At 36.0% G+C, this 21,723-nt stretch overlaps 2 protein-coding genes across 3 annotated transcripts in view; both read right to left on the bottom strand.

Annotated features, from left to right (window-relative positions):
• The window catches only part of LOC136813119 (regulator of nonsense transcripts 2-like), a 78,991-nt gene extending 57,872 nt beyond the window's left edge, over nt 1–21,119 (bottom strand). Inside the window, exon 1 of one of the 2 annotated variants that reach the window (XM_067069646.1) lies at nt 21,041–21,119. Coding sequence is in view for 1 of the 2 variants with exons in the window: in XM_067069645.1 (XP_066925746.1) it covers nt 21,041–21,043 (3 nt within the window). In the remaining variant the exon portion in view is untranslated. The remainder of the gene's footprint in view (nt 1–21,040) is intronic. The other variant, XM_067069645.1, reaches the window with a different exon arrangement.
• LOC136812943 (uncharacterized) lies at nt 14,339–17,326 on the bottom strand. Its single transcript, XM_067069451.1, has 2 exons — nt 17,101–17,326; nt 14,339–16,669 (listed from the first exon to the last, which is right to left on the bottom strand). Exon 2 carries the CDS (start codon nt 16,337–16,339, stop codon nt 14,339–14,341), a length of 2,001 nt encoding a protein of 666 aa, XP_066925552.1. The 5' UTR covers nt 16,340–16,669; nt 17,101–17,326.
• Nucleotides 21,120–21,723: the final 604 nt, after the last annotated feature.

Below are 21,723 nucleotides of genomic sequence, written 5' to 3' on the forward strand. Positions count from 1 at the left end.
GTGGCACCAGCTTTAACTAGTTCCTCAGCAGCTTTAAGATACCACGAGCGAGGGGCATCATTTAAACCGTAAACAGTACGTTTCAATTTCCAAAGTTTTGAGGTATTTGCCTCTCTTGGCGGTTGAATGAATACTTCGCGATTAATTGGACACCCTTGCAGAAAAGCAGCTTTAATGTCCATAGAGTGTATTTTCCACGAATTGCTCACGGCAATTGTTGATACGAGACGAAGGTTTTCCTTACAGATAGTTGGGGAATCCGTACGAATTTCAGTAGTGATTTCCTCAAAACCGCGAGCGACTAACCTTGCTTTCACGGTGTTGGTGTCCTTGTCAGATTTCTCGGTAATAACCCATCTGGTCGATACTGTCTCTTGACCTTCATTGTCAACCTCCTCATAGACATTGTACTCGGTCCATTTCTCTAGTTCCTTTTGTTTAGCTGCTAATACTTGAGGGTTGTTACTGGAACTGTAAAGGACTTCCCCTTCAACTGGCTGCCATTCAATATTTTCAAAATCAACGCACTTAATAACACCCGACACTAAATTTTTAACATTAAACCAATATTTATTCTTGCCATTAGCTTTTCCAGCACGATTAACAGCGATAAACTTTTCTTCCTTATTGGTATCTGGGTCAATGAACAAAATCTGCTGTCCAATACGAGGAAGCCGAATTTGTTGAGAGTTACTTTTATTTCTACGATCGGTCTTTTTCTTATCTCCCACCGGTTGTGTTGTTTCAACTGTTTGGATCTCTGATATCTTTTTGTCAGGTTTAGGAAGCTTAGGCTCTGCGATCGGGTTTTCAACTGGAATCATAACTGTTTCATTACTAACAATATCGATGTCGAATAGCTCTGGAATGGGTACTTGTGGTTGTTCATCTTCATCTGGTACGATAAGTATTTCCTTTGGTGATGATCCCGACTTTTCCTTATTTGCTTTGGTCAAATGGCATGGACTTACTCGTAAAACATTTCCTCCGTGACGCAAAACAACAACTTTTCCGTCAATTCCGATAATGGTACCTGGACCATGCCAATCCTTGTCTGAATTTCGTTTGTAATAGACTGTATCTCCATTATTAAACTCTTTGCTCGTTGTTGTTCGTGTTTGACGTGATAACGCTGTTTTGATTCTTTTACTGGATTCAGCTTGGATAAATGCCCTTCTAGCAGAGTGAAGAGCATTCAAATGTTCAGCAACAAGTTCACTTGACGTTTTCGTTCGAAGGGCTGGTAACTGAGATGTTAACGTGGACGGAAGATTTGGGTTACGGCCGAAGACTAACTGATTAGGACTGTATCCCAAGTTGTTGGACAAAGCATTTTTCGCACTTACAGCCCAAACAAGTGCATTCTGTATGGAGCACTGAGTGTCAGCAACAATTTTGTGGATCATGTTTCCTAGAGTGGCATTATGTCTCTCGACTACCCCATTTGACCATGGTGATTCAGCAGCTGTAGAAGCTATCGATACATCTAAAAGTTCTGCTACATCACGAAGCAGTTCATTGTTAAACTCTCCTCCATTGTCAGCAAAGATTGATTGTGGTGAACCGAAAATAGCAACCCAGTGTTTCAAGATTTCGTCAACTATCACCTCCTTGTGTTTGGATTTGATGACGGACGCTGCAGAGTAGCGAGTAAATAAATCGATCATATGAAAAACAATGTACTTTTTATCGTTAATGGTGATGAACTTTAAATCCATTGCAAGGCAACCATTAAATTCTTTGGAAATAGCAGTGGGCTATAGAGACCTTTTTTTTCAAAATTAAGTTTGCATAATTTTTTTTTGGTTGGTTGGGACCCAAATAACATAAATCTAAGATATTTTTGGATATTTCCAAAAAATGGCGGTTCTCCGCCCTTTTTTATGCCCAAAATGGGCCATTTTCGGGCCATTTTGTTTGGAAAAAAAATCTAAAACCTGCTGTGTTGGTGCTACAACCATCAAATTAGGCTCAAAATGATCCTTGGAAAAAAGTAGGATTAGAATGTAACAATTATATACCTCTGCCATATATATAAACTTAAAAAATTACGTTTTTCGGCCAAAATTGACCAAAATTGCGAAAAAACAGGGTTTTGCCTGGAAAAAAATCTAAAATCTGTTCTGTTTGTGCTACAAGCCTCAAATTAGGGTCAAAATATTCGTTGGAAAAAAGTAGGATTAGAATGTAACAATTATATACTTCTACCATATATGTAAACTTCAAATAATTTGGAAATTGGGCCAAAATTGACCGAAACTGGGGAAAAAAGGGTTTGCCTGGGAAAAAAATCTAAAATCTGTTCTGTTGGTGCTATGAACCTCAAATTATGCTTAAAATATTCCTTGGAGGAAAGTAGGATTAGAATGTAACAATTATATACCTCTACCATATATATAAATTTGAAAAATTAAGTATTTAGGCTGAGATAGACCGAAACCGAGAAGAAACTGGGTTTTGCCTGGAAATATTATCTAAAATCTGTTCTATTTGTGCTACAAACCTCAAATTAGGCTTAAAATGTTCCTTGGGAAAAAGCAGGAATCGACTATAGCAATTACATACCTCTACCACATCTATAAAATTCAAAAATTAGCTATTTAGGCCAAAATGGACCGACACCAGGAAAACGCTGGGTTTTGCCTGCAAATAAAACCTAAAATCTGCGTTGTTTGTGCTACAAACCTCAAATTAGGCTTAAAATGTTCCTTGGAAAAAAGCAGGATAAGAATGTAGCAATTATGTACCTCTAACCATGTATATAAAATTAAAAAAGTTAGGTTTTCAGGTCAAAATGGACGGAAACCGGGAAGACACTGGGTTTTACCGGTTTCCGTCCATTTTGGCCTGAAAACCTAATACAGCGCAGATTTTAGGTTTTATTTCCAGGCAAAAACAAGTGTCTTCCTGGTTTCGGTCCATTTCGGCCTAAATAGCTAACTTTTGAATTTTATATATGTGGTGGAGGTATGTAATTGCTACATTCGATTCCTACTTTTTCCCAAGGAACATTTTAAGCCTAATTTGAGGTTTGTAGCAAAAATAGAACAGATTTTAGGTTTTATTTCCAGGCAAAACCTAGTTTTTTCCCGGTTTTGGTCTATCTCGGCCTAAATACTTAATTTTTTAAATTTATATATATGGTAGAGGTATATATTTGTTACATTCTAATCCTACTTTCCTCCAAGGAATATTTTAAGCATAATTTGAGGTTCATAGCACCAACAGAACAGATTTTAGATTTTTTTCCCAGGCAAACCCTTTTTTCCCCAGTTTAGGTCAATTTTGGCCCAATATCCAAATTCTTTGAAGTTTACATATATGGTAGAAGTATATAATTGTTACATTCTAATCCTACTTTTTTCCAACGAATAATTTGACCCTAATTTGAGGCTTGTAGCACAAACAGAACAGATTTTAGAATTTTTTCCAGGCAAAACCCTGTTTTTTCGCAATTTTGGTCAATTTTGGCCGAAAAACCTAACTTTTTAAGTTTATATATATGGCAGAGGTATATAATTGTTACATTCTAATCCTTCTTTTTTCCAAGGATCATTTTGAGCCTAATTTGATGGTTGTAGCACAAACACAGCAGGTTTTAGATTTTTTTTCCAAGCAAAATGGCCCGAAAATGGCCCATTTTGGGCATAAAAAAGGGCGGAGAACCGCCATTTTTTGGAAATATCCAAAAATATCTTAGATTTATGTTATTTGGGTCCCAACCAACCAAAAAAAATTATGCAAACTTAATTTTGAAAAAAAAGGTCTCTATAGCCCACTGCTATTGGAAAGCGATAACGATACGACAGGTCTGGCTCTGGCTTTTCGGTAACGGGTACAAACGTCACATTCCTCTGTAACTTGATCGATAAGTCTCAATAACTCGTCATCTTTGAATTCTGCATCTTTTACGATAGTTTTCAGTTTTGTGGAATCAACAGGATGTCCAAACTGTTTATGCCAGCTTAACAGCAATAGACTTTTTCTCCTCTTTCGACTTTGTGTTTAAATCATTTATTGTAAGATATAACTCAATTGGTGCTTCAGGTGCGATATTACGATTGACAAGAATCTGCTTTGGCGAAATAGGAATACAATAATGTCCGCTTGAAGTGTGTTGAAGTTTTATCTCTGTACCGAAAAGAGTTATCGTGTCTTTAACAAAATCAAGTTGTCCACCGGCTTCCTTTATACTATGCTTGGAAAGTAAGAGAGGTACCTCACAGTCGACTACATCTGTAAGGATATGTCCTGGTTTTCCACCGATGTTAATGGGAATGTTTACTTTCTTCAATGATTGATAAACTTGACTAGGACCGAATTGATACGACTTCTTACTTTTTGTTTCTGTTACATCTTCGCGATTTGGTAACGAATCGAGATAGCAATTTAACCAATTCTTTCCGCATACATTGGAAGGGCACCCTGGATCAATAACTGCACAACTTAATGTTTCTGATACCATCTGCTCAAGAAAACATAACTCGACTCCACTTTCTTGCGTAAATAATTGAATTTTCAAATGTTGTAATGATAAGTCCTTTTTATCCGCATCCGGACAGTCACGATAGTAATGATAAATTGAACCACAAATTTTACAACGAGTAGGGTTTCCATTTTCATCTGGACAGTTTCGATAACGAGTTGATGGCTGTGCTTGAGGAGCGCGACTGTCCTCTTGACGGGATCCTCGATCATTAGCTCCTCCACGTCCACGATATCGACTACCTCGGAAATTTCGTCCTCGATTAGCATAATAATTGTTACGAGAATAATATGCTTGTTCATTTTCAACTAAAATATCTAACGTATCTTCAGTGGTTTTATTATCGGTCGTACACAAATCGTAAATAGCTTTAATCTGCCGTTTCATGTCATCATACTTCAGTTCTGCAATAGTGGCTCTGGCTAAATCACGTTTACTTTTTGGTAAATTAGCGTTTTTCAACAATTGATAAGCTAGTACTGGCGATGGTAACTCAATTTTATAAGTCTTCAGTTTATGATTGAGTTGTTCAAACTGATTGATATATTCTGCGATATTCATACTCGTATCTCTTTGAAACGTTTCGAATTGTTCGTATGCAGTAAACATTGCCTGATCTTTTGACACTGCATAGAGTTCTCTCAATTTGGTTATAAGCACATCTAAACCCTCTTCGACATTTAGCTGTTCTTTCGTTAATGTTGCACATGCTTGGCGAACCTTTGGGGATAAACTGAGATACAACACAGGTCCCTGTTTTGTTTTAGCTAAATCAGTTACTAACTGCCACATTTCAATTTCATGTAACCAATGTTCAAAGTCTCCATCTTCGGAGAACGGGGGCAATCCATACTTTTGCCCTATCGAAACAACACTTGCCATTTTCAACAATTAACCACTTTAGTTTATACTTTTATAACAACCAAAGTTCATAAATTTTTATCACACTTTAGTAACCAACCAATAATATCTTTACTGCAAACCACCGAATGCTGCTACCATGTAAAATTGGTTACTCACCATTTATCATAGTTGGACATCAACCAACAGGATCACTTCTTTATTTAATTATTCGACTAGAAGAACAATGTTAACAAAAACATCTCGTTACTTTTTATGATGCTGTTACTGCTGTTGTCATTTATGACGTTGTGCATATTGCAATAAAAAAATATGTTTTGTTATAAGAAGCAATTATTGTTATTTGGTTCAATTGGTTCAGTGTATCAAATCTCTCAGTTTAGTTGACACTTTGGTATCTTCGTTGCGTCACAGCAAAGGTTTGTTTTTATTTTAGTTTGTATCTTTGAAAGACCCCATCGGCTTTAGGCTGGGCTGTCGGCTTTAGGACCTCTCACTATTACCTAATGTTTTCTTTCAAAAGATCGTTCGCGCACTGGTTCCTCGTTCGCGGACTGGGTCCGAATAGCGCTCGCTTCTACGGCTTATTATTCCCAGAAGACGCTTTCAAACAAAGTGATAACAAATTGAAAGAATGTCTACAAGACCAGGTCAAAAAGGATTTATGTAAAAACTAAAAGTATAAAGCGAAAAAAGAGAAAAATAAGTTTGCCATTCGTGCACTGGGCACGCTCCAGTGTAGATCTAAAGCTCTAAAACAGCATCTAATAACATGAAAACCAGAATACGATTCTTCAATGGGAATCAAAACTATAAAGTGCACTTACAAACATCAATTTGTCAGATCTAACAAAATTTATAACGGCACTGTCATCATTGACAATAAAACAAACAATATTCTGTCAAGAGCCTTGTAAACATTCCAACAACTTCCATCGAAATGATCTATTGCAGCTCAGTCTACCATTTTTAGCGTGGTCTGAGGATTGAGCCGAGAACTCTTGCATAGCGCCCGAGCTCCCGCGCGGCACGCACCGCGTGGATGAAAAACTTCAATCTGTCAATCATTTTCTCAAGCGAAGAGTACGCGAAGCGATTCTAGCTTTACGATAGTGCCGCGGATCATCAATGGATAGTATTCAATTATCATTATCCCTTTATTTTCATTCCTAGAACTTTTGCAAAAAAAAGGAAAAATAGAAAAGTTGTATTTTTTACTGCTCTATTCAAATACTGAATTTGAAAAATCTTCTATGTGGCGTTTTTTTGCAAACTTCAAAAAACTGATTTTTGTCCCGCCTTTGCGGGATTTTGGCTCAAGTGCTTGAGTGCAGCATAGGGTACAAAGTCCAAATATGCGTTTCCCGTAATTTTTGTATGAAGAGTTAGGTCTACACTGCCCTCCTCTACATTTAGCCATTCCAATTTTTCAAAACCTGATTCTTTTTTCAAGAAATCAGGAAATTTTTGGGAATGCGGGAGAAAATCCTAAAAATGCGGGAGATTTGGCTGAATTTTTTTCCCGCTGGAGAAAACGTTGGTATGCGGGAGTCTCCAGCCCAATGCGGGCCAGTGTAGCAACTCCAGAAGATTATTCAAGTTTTAATTTTTTTTTCAAAATCTATCCTATCTTGTAGAGCTTTGAAAAAGGAAGAAAATGAGGGGTCATAGGCCTCCAGAGGATTAGTGGTTGTAAAGATATTCAAATTTTAGTGTCAAAAATTTGACTATGTCAAAAAAAAGGTTAGGAAAATAGCTTGGAAAGATTCGAAAAATGTGTCAAAAAAGAAAAAAAAGAAATTTTCCAGTCATGCTTCTTAAATTTTGCATATCTCTTTTTCTAGTGTAGTTAGAGACCTCAAATTTGGAGGGAGAATTCTTTGATGGTGTTAAAATATTATTATATAAAAATATTTGTAATATATTTAGTATATTATCAAAATAACGAAAGATATATCTTTTTTTGAAAAAAGAAGACATTGCATTGTTTTATTTTTGTTTTTGAAGAAAATAGCTTGGAAAAGGTTGAAATGAGTCAAAAAAGGTGGTATGACCCATTTTCAAGGGGCCTCTGGAAATGGAGGAACAAAAACTTATGAGTAAAGAATAAGTTTTTCTGAAAGGAGAAACCCCAAATGAAAAGAAAATCCATTTCGGCAGAAATAAAAACTTTTTTTTGGGACATTCCCATGCTAAAGAAGCAAAAAAACTACATGAAAATGAAAGAACTAGAATTAGCGATTGTGATTTTTGAATTCCTCACCCTTTTTTTGATAAACATACAAAGTTTCAGCCTCCAAATACATTTTCCTCCGTTTCCAGACACATTTGTTCTTCGATAGTTGCAAATTTTTTTTCTCCCGTCGGCAAACAATTTTCGAAATGTTGCAAAACGTTCGGCATTTTACCAATTTGCCGTCTAGCCCGTGTCCACACACAAGTGTTTCAACCGGTATTCCAACGAAGCCATATTTTGGTTTGTACAGAAATTTCGCCCGCTCAAATCTAAACAACAAAATGGTCAATCTCACTAAAGCAAAACATTGCGGCCACGGCATTTCCCTGGATAAAAATTCTGGTCACGTGACCATCCGTGATTTTAGACCAATGAAAACGCTTCATTTCCCCGGATTAAAGTTGTGTCTACACTAACGCGCGGGAATTTGTTAGAAAAAGAGAAAAAAAACCGGGGGTCAAATTAAATGTTTCTCCCTTCTTGCGGCAAACATAAAAGACTTTAAGAGGCCATTTATTTAAGAAAGGGGTGTTATATCATATATAAATCATGTAAGTAAGTGATATTTTAAGTACGAAGTTCATTAACAATTTTATTTTGAAGTTTGTTTTTAAAAACAAAACCCCCGTGCTCTATGATAGGGTAGATCGTCAAAATGCAAAGTCGTAAAATTCAAAGTGTAATATTTTTTTCTGAAAATTTAATCTATTGTAAGACATTTGGCACAATTTTTAAGGTCAGAGTGTCAAAATCCAGCATTCCCCAGGGGGGGGGGTCCTGATTCGCACTATAGCGAAAAATAGTGAAAAATGGCCTTTTTTGGCCATTTTTGACAGTTTTCTTGCCAGTAAACCTAACAATGCAGCTTTTATAGTTGTCTCATACCAGATTACATCAGATAAAAGTAAAATAAGGCAAAAAAATCGGTTTTGAGGCAAATTTTAGCCCAAAATAGGCCAATTTTATCGAATTTGGGGTAGGAAAAAGGCGAAAAGTGCCTTTTTTCAAGTTTAATAACTTTTTTTCTATTAATGCTATAAGTCTGAAATTTTCAGCAATGAAAATATACATAGAATTCTCTAGAAAAAATAAAAATCTGAAAATCTGAAATTCTCAGAATTTTCATAATGGCGGCCTTGAGTTTGATTCAAAGTGAAAAAAGACAAATTTCTGCAAAAACGCTCACTTTTTATCTGTGATTATGCAATCAAAAATAGCAATCCATCCAACCTGGGTAAAAGACCATTTAATCTATTGTAAGACATTTGGCACAACTTTTAAGGTCAGAAGGTCAAAGTCCAGCATTCCCCAGGGGGGGTCTTGATTCGCACTATAGCGAAAAAATAGTGAAAAATGGCCTTTTTTGGCCATTTTTGACAGTTTTCTTGCCAGTAAACCTAACAATGCAGCTTTTATAGTTGTCTCATACCAGATTACATCAGATAAAAGTAATATAAGGCAAAAAAATCGGTTTTGAGGCCAATTTTAGCCCAAAATAGGCCAATTTTATCGAATTTGGGGTAGGAAAACGGCAAAAAGTGCCTTTTTTCAAGTTTAATAACTTTTTTTCTACTAATGCTACAAGTCTGAAATTTTCAGCAATGGAAATATACATAAAATTCTCTAGGAAAAATAAAAATCTATGAATCTAAAATTTTCAAAATTTTCATAATGGCGGCCTTGAGTTTGATTCAAAGTGAAAAAAGCCCAATTTCTGCAAAAACGCTCACTTTCTTATCTATGTGATTCTGCAATCAAAATGTCAACGGAATATAAAAGTAAAGAAAATATGACAGAACTATCAATCACTATTTGAAGAATTTTCAAGCAAAGAAATCTCAATTCAAGTACACTTGACGAAAAGATAGGGGAATTTCGACATAGGCCCAAATTTTCCGTCACGGCGTGACAAAAACTAAAAAGGGCTACAGAAAATCTTGTGGGTTGATTTTTGAATTTCTATTTTAGGTTTCTGATTAACACTATATGGTTGATGTTTTATGGAGAAAATTAAGACCTGATTCCACTCTCATAGATTTTTACAGGCTATTGAAAATTTTCCGTCACGGCGTGACAAAAACTCTGACCTAGTACTAGTCAGTGAAAAAATGGATTTGAAAGCCTCAAATCATAGATTAACCAGTCCAAGTCCTATAGAAAGTTGACTCAGCTTGCAAAAGAGGCCTTTTGGTTAGTTTTTTGAATCTATACCTGAAAAAAAACCCTGTAATAAGGACATCATTCCAAAGCAGTTTTTTCAGTACCGTAGCAGCAGGCTCATATTTAGCCTATGTTGATTTTTCGGGAACATATGCATGTTATATATCAAATTGTCGGAAATTTTATGTAGATTTCAAAAATGGTTAAAAGTAGGGGTTAAAAATGAAGTCAATGAGAAGAAAATGCAAAACTTGATGATTTTTTCTCCTATTTGGCCTGCGATTTTACAAAAACCTAAAAAATGCGATAAAAAATTTCTAAAGCAAGGTTAAGCTCTATTTTTTTTTGCTTTTTGCTACAAAATACCATAGCTTCCCATAAAAATAGGTTTTAGAGAGATTTGAAGACCTTCATTTTTTGACATTTTTAAAATTTTTGGGTACGAGCTTTTTGCTTATAGCTATATTTTATAAAAGATACATAATTTCAAACATTTTGAGGGGTCTATCAATTTCATCCACTGATATTTTACAAATTACATAGCTGTTTTAGGATAACGACCGCAAATGTCCAGAAATATCACACCAACTTTATCCTACCCGGAGTAATCCTGGTTGGATACTGGATGGTGTGATATTTTACAATAGACGCAAGAAAATTTTCTTACAGGGATCGAGCATAAGAAAAACTGCATAAAAATATAAGGATAAAATTATGATTCATATTCCTTTCAAGTTTCAATTATTTTCCGTATTTGCACCTAAATTTTACAAAACCTTTTTAATTTTATCCCTTCTCTGAATGTCACTTCCTAGGGAGGGTACCCATTTTTCCATATTCACACATCCACAAGCAGCATTAGGATAACGATCGCAAATTTCCCGAAATATCACACCATTCTCTATCCCTTTGGGAGCAATCCTGAAGTGATGGTCCATGATGGGATATTTTATAAAACAACTATGATAATCTCATTTTCTTAACTTATGGACCCACTTGGAAGTCTTTGTAATACAGATCATCTGGCAGTGTAGTTGCAGCCTATACAAGAATTGGAATCTAAAGTCTGAAGTCGTAACTCCTTGCCAGTGAACCCGCAGAGACATTTTTAGTTGGCAGACACTGACTTTAGGTTGGTTTGGAAATAGTTTTATTTTGAAATGTAATCTTCACTTTAGATGAATACCTTTATTTATTTGGATTCATGAAAGGTTCAAGGTTTGTTTACTTTTTATTTCAAATTATTTCATTTCTATATTTCTATATATTTATTTGCATAAATTCATTAGAATTACTTTCGCAAATATTTAACAAAAAATTTTTTAGGAAAATAAAAAAATTTAAGTCTATTAAGTTAAGTTTATTTAAAATGTACATATAATGGTTAAAATATTAAAATGGTAAATAATAAATAATAGATAAGTAAGTTTAAATAGTAAGTTAAAGATATATTTCCAGAAAAACTAACAGTAGTTAGGAATTTAACGAAGGCACAATTTGCAAAAGTTTGTCGCGAGGTAGATATAGACATGACTGGAGAATTAGACAGAAGCTTAAGTGTTTGTCTTTAGTAATTGAAAAGTGTATATGATTATAATATTTATTTATAATAGTCAAAGAGTCTCTAAATTCATCCCTTTCTTTACACTTTACAATTCCATTATCCAAGCTATTCCATAGTTTGATAGTGAAAGGAAAAAATGAGTTTTCATAAACTTTAAGTTTTGCATGGATCAAGTTATATCTTACATTAGAAGTCCTTTGTCTTGTTGGTAGTTAAGGCTTCTCCATATATTTAAAGCCATTTACGCAATCAAATAACATTTTCAAACAAGATAAGTCTCTTCGCATTTCAAGAGACTCGAGATTCAATCGTTTAGCCATTGCTGTTGGGCTGTAATGGTATGCCCATTTGTTCTCAATCCATCTACAAGCTTTGCGCTGGACCATTTCGATCTTGCTAGATAACGTTGTGTTGTTATGAGGGCACCAGACAGGGCTAGCATATTCCAGAATTGGGCGGATGAATATTTTGTAGCATTCGAGTTTGGTCTCTTTAAGACATGATTGAAGGTTGCGTTGCAGGAAAAGTCTCACATTGGTAGCTTTAGAGACAATCGTGTTAACGTGGTCTTTCCAATTTAGCTTTTTGTTGATGGTTACCCCTAAGTATTTGGCTTTGCTGACTGTTTCTAGTTTCTCATTGTGGATGAAGTAATCACAGACAGTAGGTTTTACTTTATTTGTTATTCGCAAAACTTTACATTTCTTGGGATGGAATTCCATGGACCAATCGTCTTCCCATTTTTGTAATTTGTCAAGGTCGTTTTGGAGAATAGTGGTGTCGTTTAGGCTCTGAATGATACGGTGTAGGAGTGAGTCGTCAGCAAATAAAGCAAGTGTGGATTCGGTTGTGAGTGGCATATCGTTAATATATATGAGAAAGAGTAATGGGCCCAATACAGATCCCTGTGGTACTCCTGATTCAACTTTTGATTGTGGGGACGTAGATCCTCGGACAACAACACATTGGGTTCTGTTGGATAGAAAGTCAGTGATCCACGATAATATTTCCTTTCGAATGCCGTAGTGATGTAATTTGATGAGTAGCTTTCTGTGGTTAACTTTATCGAAAGCCTTGCTAAAGTCTAGAAGGACTGTGTCAATCTGTTCACTGTTGTTAAGGGCTTTTGCAAATTTATCAACCGTTGCTAGTAATTGTGTTTCGCATGAGCGTTGTTTGCGAAAACCGTGTTGAGCATCACTAAGTGTACCGTCTTTCTCGAGATGGGTCATGATATGGCTGAATAGGATGTGCTCCATGATCTTGCAGGAAATAGAAGTGAGGCTGACTGGTTGATAGTTTTCAGCAGTTGATCTGGGTTTGTTTCCTCCTTTGTGAATTGGAGTGACAGTGCCTTTTTTCCAGTCTTCCGGTACTTTCCCTTGTTTAAGTGAGGCGGTGAATAGTTTAACATATGCATCTGTAATCTCTTCAGCACATTCTTTAAGAAATCGAGCAGGTATATTGTCAGGTCCGCATGCTTTACCGGGATCAATGTTTTTCAATAGTTTTTTCAATTCCATTTCTTGTAAAGTAATATTGGCAATGTCTGAACCTTGGGACCGTTGATTGTTGGAGTTATACCATTGTCCTTGGAGAAAACACTACAATAATGTTGATTGAGAAGTTGGGCGATTTCACCATCATCTGAGTGGGTTTGTCCATTTTTGTCAATGAGTGGCGCAACTCCAGCAATATCATTTCGCTTAGATTTGATGTATTTAAAAAGTTTCTTTTTATTTCCTGTTACTGTCTCTTTAACGAAATTGTTTTTTGTGGTGTTACAGATCTTTCTATAGTGTTTTGCTGCTAGTTGAAATTTCACCCAGTCTTCATCTTTTCTTGTTCGCTTGTAAACTCTATACCGTCTGATTTTCTGTCGGTTAGCTCTTTTGCATATTTGATTGAACCAGGGTTGATCAAAGCGTTTTTTTGTTGTGGTTGTTGGGACATGGCGCTCTTGACATACTTTAACCATATTTTTTATACCGTTCCAGATTTCATTTACTGGGGTTTCGTCAGATGTTGTATTACAAAGGGTTCTGCATTTATCTCTAACGTCGTTACGGAGTGCTGTAAAATCAGTTCTGTTCCAGCACATCACTTTGCGTTGGATCGGTTTATGTCTCTGAGGGTGGCATATCATGTCTAAAAGTACGACAGTATCGTGGTCACTAAGACCTGGGACTGGTGAGCAATTTGAGACAAAGCCCGGTCGGTTTGTGAGCATAAGAACACAGTCAAAAATTGCGTGACATTTTTTGAAAGTCTCAAAATGTCAATTTTTAAATATTTTGGAATAAAATTCTAAATAATGGTTGTTTGGGCTTGAAATTTAAAACAGGTCCTCAAAACAATGTAACTTAACCATGCGTAAATTTATTTTGAATTTGGTGTGCTAGTTTTGAGGTTACCTTCAATTTTAATGGACTCCCTTTAGAACACCATAGAACATCGTAAACAGATGATTTAGGAATGAAACTCTAGAATCCTATTCTTGAATAGTAGGAAAATGCCTGGTCGAAAAAGGTGCGCAAAATATTCAAAATTGAGTGAGATATTTGAGGTTACTTTTTGGTAATATTTCATCATATTGAGTAAGAGAATCTCTGTAAAATCATTCAGTTTAAAACATTTTTTCAACTTCAACACAAAATTTGATATTCTATGTAATTAAAGAACAAAACAAGTGAAAATTATACTAAATTGTGATAAAATGAGGTTACCTTTTTTACAATTTTGACAAAAAAGTAAGGTAAATTGGTTAAAAAGTTACAATTTAGACTCAAAATTTAAAAATCACCCTGAAAACTGAAGAACCATCACTAATCAATAATAATCATTGCTAATTATGTTCTAAAAGTGGCATTATTGAGGTTACAGTTTTGTCTGAAATTTTCTCCAATTGAAAGAGGGACTGAAATAAAGCGCAAAAAAAGTAACACAGAACACTTTTCAGCAAAACCAATCAAAATGGGAACATACGTAAAATCCAAATACAACAGAACGAAAACAATATAGTCAAACAATATTACTCAGTAAATTCATAATGTTCTACAAAGGCAATGATTTGGCAAAGCTCTACATTTGTTATAATCACCAAGTCTTTATTGTTTTTTTCAAAGTCAACAAATGGATAAACTACGCTAGCCTTGGAAATTAGGGAAATTTTGTTGGTTGCTTGATAATAATCTGCAGATCGTTTGCTTGAATGCTTCTCCAAATAGTGTCCCTTGAAATACTCTTCTCCTTGAGGGATAGAGTGCCCATAGTCATCAGTAGTAACATCATTGCTGGACATCTCGTCACTTGATATTAGAACAAACCAAACTGTGTCAGATGAGTTGTCACTGGCAGCAATAGCACAAACGGTTCCCGGGATGATGAAGTCACTTGTGACTCGTACCTTTTCATTTTGAATGAGAGCACCATCTGATCGCAGTGAGGTGTGATTAAGATCGCCAACTACCATTTCATACTCCTTGAAAAGAGAGCAGGAGCCATAACTTTCCTCACACTCAGAGCAAATACAGATCCTTTCAGCTGCTAGAATCTTTGGGTTATTTGGTCTGAAGACCATTACTTGGAACTTACTGGAACCTTCTATGGACGAAAAGTTCTTTAACCTGCATATGTTCCTCAACCTTTCAGCCTGATCAGTAATTTCGTCAATGACATATCGTGGACTTTCCTTCTCTTCAAATTTGTTTTGCAAAAATGAAACAATATCACCAGCATTGATGAACAGAGATCCGTTAGCAACTTCTCTGCGAACGGATGTTTTTGCAACGCCCCCAACATGATCGACTTCTCCTTTGCCATGTTCTGCAATCCCATAAACTCTTACAATTGTTGTATCGAGTCGTTTTGCAAGATCCTGAATCAACCAAAAGTGGGTCACGGATTTGTACTGTGCAGTACAATTATCTGATTCAATGATGATTGGTCTATCTTTAAATTCCACTGGAATGTTTTCAATCATCTTTTCGATGCAGACCTGTGCAAATGCCTGATCATGTTTTCGGTCATTCGAAATATACGGATGATAGGACTTGCACATCGGCGTTTTTAAGATGCCAGAATGAACAGTTACCTGGGTATGTGACCAATGCAAACTTTGTGGTTCATACTTGACAGGAATCTTGAGGTTCTCAGAATAATCCACGTCCAAATGGTTACTGTCAGCAAACCATTGTCTCAGGATCGGTAGGGTGCTTCGGTAATGCTTTAAATGGTTTCGATGAAACTGAATTTTTGCCAGCATTTTGCTGATGAAGTCAACCAGAAATTCTGCATTTGCCATTATTGAAACAGCTGCCAAACGTTCAACTGCCTTGCCTTTCTTAGTCACCACTTCAACTTTGACAAAATGCTCAAATTTCACTGTGGTATTTGGATCATGCTCAGAAAGGATTCGCTGGCTCAAAGCTTCCCAGCGTGGAGAGACATGTTTGCAAAGTTTGTCTTTTTCTTTAACACATTCCCATGAAATATAGCCTGCTGTTTCACAATCTGTACACTCTCTGTTCATGTAGTTGAAAAATGAATAGTAGTCATTTATCTCATCGAGAACAATCAACTGTTTTTCACATACTTTGATCAGGGCATCGATAGATCGACGAGCATGGAGATGTTTTTTGCAAACACACATTTCAAAATCTTTGGTTCCAGCTGCCCTGACATAGAATGGTTTCAAAGACAAAAAGGTTCCATAAGAAATGTTGTGGTCAGGGTTTTCTGTAAGGAACTTGCGAAATAGGTTCTTCATTGTCTCCGTGACAGTGAAATGAATACTCTCAAAATAAGGTTTGTTTCTGACAGAAACTTGGCGTGTTGTTTGCACAAACTTCAAACTTTCTTGTACGCGAGGTTTGTCAGCAACTCTCAAACGAGCTGGTCTTGATGTCAAGGTCGAGGCTGTGCTATTACGATGCCAGAAGTTCCAGGCTGCTTCCCTTGTTTCAAACTTTATCATTTTCCTTCCAGCCTTAGATGGCTTTCGGAACCATTTCAATTTTTCACTAAGATTCATTTGCCTCAAAGAGAGTTTAAGGATGTCAATTTGATCCTCTACGGACAAATGCAAGTTGTCGATGTATGATGTTAAATCAGTTGCTATTCGATGCTTTCTTTGGCGTGTATTTGGGCTAAGCAGTGGTGAATTACTTCCATCATTGTTTGGAGTCGACGTGATCTAGAAAGAAAAAAAACTTTCATTTATCTCACACTCAGTTCCTAATCTCCTCACTGATGAATTTGAGTTAGTCCTTAATTTGTAGCATAGAGTCTTATATACCTGATTGCTTTTAAATCTAACGGGTCTCGGAGTTGAAGGAGTTGCCTGTTGAACATCATTTGCTGTCTGTTGAGAGAAAGAAAAATCTTATTAAGAGACTATTTTTAGGAAATTAACTAAAAAGCTATACTTAGTACTTCATCAAAATCTAACAGAAAATTGTTAAAGGTTTGGAACTGGCCTAGAATAACTTCACTTTGATTCACATAAAATAATACACTTCACTATTCTATCATCAGAATCTCAGAAATAGGAATCTAATATACTGTTAAGTTGCAAACTGATAATAGATTTACAAACTTGATCAAGGTCTTCTTGTAACTCTGCTGTTGTTTCTGGATCTACACTAATGTCAAGGTGGCTTGAATAACGTGTCCTATAAGAAAGAAATTGTGCTAAGATCTAAACTCAATTACTACATTATGCTCAAAACTATATTTTTGCCTATTTTTAAACAATTTTAAGCATTTAAATTTCAAAGATCTTAAAATTCATACCTGATTATTGGAACCATTGTTGGCAATTCTTCGAGTGAGTCGTTGTTTTGGACCTTTTGCGTGTGTGTTTTTTCATGTCTCTTGAGAAACCACAATGACCTGAACTTTTTAGAGCAGATATGGCAAACCGGTTCTTTCTTTGCGATGCATTTTAGTTGATGGCGTCGAAAGTTGTCTTTCCTGGCAAATACTTTGTTGCACTTGCCACATATTAATTCCTTCTCTTCCTTGTGAGTCTTTTTGTGCCTGCTTATGCTTTTCTTATGCTTTAAAACTTTCTGACAAACTGGACAGGTCCAACTGAAATGATTTGTCTCCATTTAATTTACTAGTTAATGTTTTATTGTCTAAAGAATAAAAAAAGATAACCTCATTAATATCACTTGCTGTCAAGAAATCTCCAAGTTGTACTGAATTAAAACTTCTTCAAGCTCTTTTTATTTATCAAAAAAAGAAGTCATTACACTGCTTTGCCCACATGTGCCCAATGTTGCCCAATGTTGCAACATTGCAATGTTGCAGTAAATAAAAAGGAAAATTTAACAAGGTAGCCTCAAAAGTATCACACTTGTGAAACATGTTGGGCAAATATAATTATGATTATTAATTACAGTATTGTGAATGATAAAAAAAATTTGGCATGTAATTAATCTTGGGTAAATCGATCCCAAACATTAGCGTTTCACATAAGTTTCAGTCCAAAGAACCGGTAACCTCAAAAATATAACCAAAATCATGAAACAGAACACTGGAATTTTGAAATAGTTTACCATTTTATTTTATAGAAAAAAGTGAGTCTTTTCCATTCAAACGCTACTTCCTTATAATCACTACTTATATCTGGCCCTTTTTTAATGTTTCAGGGTATCTAGAATTTCATTTATAAGCCCATTTTTCAGAGGTAATAAAAGTAACCTCAATATGCCACCCAATTTATCACATAATTGAACAAAATCTTTTTCAATTATATTTCTGCAATGTCTACAGTTTTGCATTCACAAATAAAATTTTACATTTTGTTTCAAGTTATGGGAAATAAACGAGGTTGCAAATTAGTGAAACTTGGTAACCTCATAAAGGCCCCAAAAGAGTGAATTAAAAAAAATAAAAAGCATCACCGGATAGAAAAATGTATACCTGACCCTCAAAAAAAATTTGAATGATTTTCACTCATCGGACATTGAGATATAGGCCTGCAAATAAGGTAACCTCGATCTGGTAACCTCAATTTAACCACAGTACAAATTCAAGTGTAACTAAGGGTAGAGGAAACCTCAAAATTTCGTGTTTTTTCCAATTTGATGAAAAATTACTATGTATTAAACTAACCAAATTCTACAAAAGTAACCTCATTTTCTCAACATTTATGGCAACAAACATGACAGTAGGTGTAAATGTCACAAAACCCCCCTTAATTTTTGACTGTGATCATATAAGGTCAAGTATTGCTTTCTTGCGTGTTGTAAAATTGACCATTTGATGAAGACCTGAAGTTTCAAAGACTTCAAGGTATTGTTCGTTTAGTTCTTTCGAATACTGATTGGAAGTGATACTGTTGGTGTTCCAATCTATATCTGGCAGGTTGAAGTCACCCCCTATCCAAAGATGATGATTTTTGTATTTCTTACAGATGTCTGTTATTTCTTCTGTTAATTGTTTGTTTTGTTCTTTAGAGTTATACATTGAACGGTAACATGCTGAGACTATGACAGGTTTCTGATGTGTTTGTATTTTAACAGTTACAATTTCAGGTACTTTGTTGGGTATTTGGTCAACTTTCATCCAATCTCTGTAGATGATAATTACTCCTCCTTTTCCGTCTTCCCTATCTCTACGTTCTGCTAGGTAATGTGGTGGTAAGAATTCAGAGTTTTTGGTACGTTCTTTAAGATGAGATTCGGATCCAATTACTACGTCGATTTGGTGGTCCTTGAAGAACTTTTCTAAGGAGTTACGTTTGCTCCAGATACTTTGAAAGTTACATACTAGAATTCTGAGTTTATCGACTTTCTTCTTATTCTTTTCATTATTGTCAGGTTGGATAGCAACATCGGTATCAGACTCTCTGTTCTCGTTCTCAAGAAGGTTGGTACAATCACTACAGTGCCAAGGAATGTCTACGTCGTTTGTGTGTCTTATGAATGTTTCAATGTCCATGGAAACACATATTTGATGGAACCATTGATCACAGGTGTCGCATGCTATTGCATTTTCATCTTGTTTGAATGGTTGTTTGCATGGTTGGCATATCATCTTGGATCATCAGTTGTACGGTTGCCGCCTTTTAGTGGACGGGTTTCCGTTGATTGTATTTATTTTAGTTTTGTTCTCTTCTTATTCACTAATTCTTAATGGAGTGAATTTTTTTATCATTGATTTATTGAGCTGCAATAGCTGATTGAAAAACAAAGATTTTTGATAGTTATCAGCGTGGGCTTGGCCGCCATTTTGAATTTCGATTTTTTTTCTCCTGTACTCGGCAATTTAGAGGTTGTTCGTAATACGCGATTTGGCTTACGCGTAACACTTGTGCACAGTGTTATATACCGCTGGAAAGCTAAGATCACAGGCTTTCATTTAGTAAAATCGGGAACGCTTTAGCATACATAGAAAAAAAGTTCCAAGGGTTCAAAGTTCACGGAAAAATGAAACATTTGGTTTGACGTCAACAAAAGTTGCATGATTTCTGGAGTCGCTAGCCAGTGTGGAAACGATGCAAAGTCCACACCGAATTGTTATTTGTTAAATCTGAGGTGTACGCCAAAAGAGGTGGGTGGGCTTAAACCTGGCGTTAGAATGGCGGTGCTTCACACGTCTTGTGAAAAGCTTTGACTTACGCCAATATCTTACTTTATATCCGCTCCTTACTTCAGTGAGGCTGGAACTTCGATTTTTGAGGATTACGATTTTACCAGTTTTTTAGCGATTTTTGCCTCGCTAGCCCAAATCTCGCAACCTCTTTCCCTTAAGGAAGATCGAAATTAGAGTTTTTCAGCGTTCCGAAAAAAACGCATAGCAGAAATTTTTTCATCTTCACAGGATCGATTCTCAACAACAAAATACATCTTTTGGTCTTTGGGTTTATTTCTGACGTTTTTTCTTCAAAGAATATCAATCACTTTCCTTTTCCGCTTGAGCGCGGGAGAAAAAAATGACTAGCTCGTTTTCGTGCGGGCGAATAAAGATGAGGCGGCAATCTTGCACTGAGGGTGCTACTTAGTTTCCGCCCTATTTTGCGCCCACGATAGAATGGTTCAAACACGGGGGTAGTCTAAATGATAAACTATGTCGTTCTGTAAGTGTTTATTTTCTGAGAGATACAAATAGTATATTTGAATATTATTAACTTATTTATTAAAGTATTTTTGAGCGCAAATTTATACGGTTAAATAAAAAACGAATGATAACAGTTCTGTTTATTCTTCAAACCCCCGGGAAAAGTTTTTTTGCTGACTTAGCTATTTTACAAAACTCGGAAAAGAACTCCCATAGGAATTCCGATACCTAGCCCGATTGGTTAATTTCGGAACAGCTTCAAGAAAGTCATAATGGCAGATAATTTTAAAAGTTTCTGAGGGAATGTGTGTAATTTATCGATGTTGATGGCTTGTTGATTCTTTAAAGAAAAAAGATAACAGGTATAGCTTTTTCTAATCCTGGAATATCGAGGTTCCAGCTACACTGTACTTACGCCAATACGTCAAAAGTAATTACTACCTCACTCTGAGTATATTTGGCGTACTGTGTACCATTTCGTACCATTTCCAAGCTGGAATGCGGGAGAGTTGACAGCTATTTAATTTGCCGAACTGTGATGGGATGGGGGGCGCAGTGCACAAAGGAAAGCCATCTCAAATGATAAAATAGAGAGAAAAAAACTTTTTGTTTTTTACATATCTAACCTAGCACTGATAAACACAAATTAAAATACTACATGCACCATTCCTGAAGTTATGTGAAAGTCAGTGATTTCTTGCTGGAGCTTCCTTTGCCAGTACTTGCCAGTTTGCTGTTTGCTTTCAGAGCTTTCAGTTTGCAGTTCTTGGCCAGGGAATTCGGGTTTTTGCGTCATAAACAATATTAGCCCGATATTTGCCCCGATTGTGCAGCACTAAGATCGATTATTTTGGCGGCAAAATATAGGGGGGGTTTTGTATGTACTTTTACGGTGTGACGGGATCGGTCCTATTTTAATACGGTATTACGGGATTTGACGAAAAAAAGAGACGGGAAAACGGTATTTTACCGGTGAAGGTATTTAGAGCCTTATTTTTTGTAATTATGCCGGTATTCTAAAGGTCGCCACCCAAACGTTTCAACTTTTTTCGCTGAGCTGTGCAGCTTCCCTATTGTTCTTTTTTAATTAGCCAATCAAAAGAGACATTTAACTCTTGTACCATGTGCAAAAAAAAAATAGAAAAAAGAAAAAAATGTGCAGCATCAGCAATCTCCCCTTTATTTTGGATCAGTGGAATAGGAAAAGCGTCCAGCAACCAAAGCGCACGAGCCGTGCGTCTTGTTCGCCGACCATAAATTGCTGAGTGGGTAGCGGCCTTGACCTCTACAAACCGGTGTGACGGTGTAATCATTTTCTTTAATTTTTGGGATTGCGGGATTCAGCAA

This window comes from Clytia hemisphaerica, unplaced genomic scaffold (genome assembly GCF_902728285.1).
Source record: "Clytia hemisphaerica strain Z4C2 unplaced genomic scaffold, Clytia hemisphaerica genome assembly, whole genome shotgun sequence".
In the NCBI taxonomy this organism is placed as follows: domain Eukaryota; kingdom Metazoa; phylum Cnidaria; class Hydrozoa; order Leptothecata; family Clytiidae; genus Clytia; species Clytia hemisphaerica.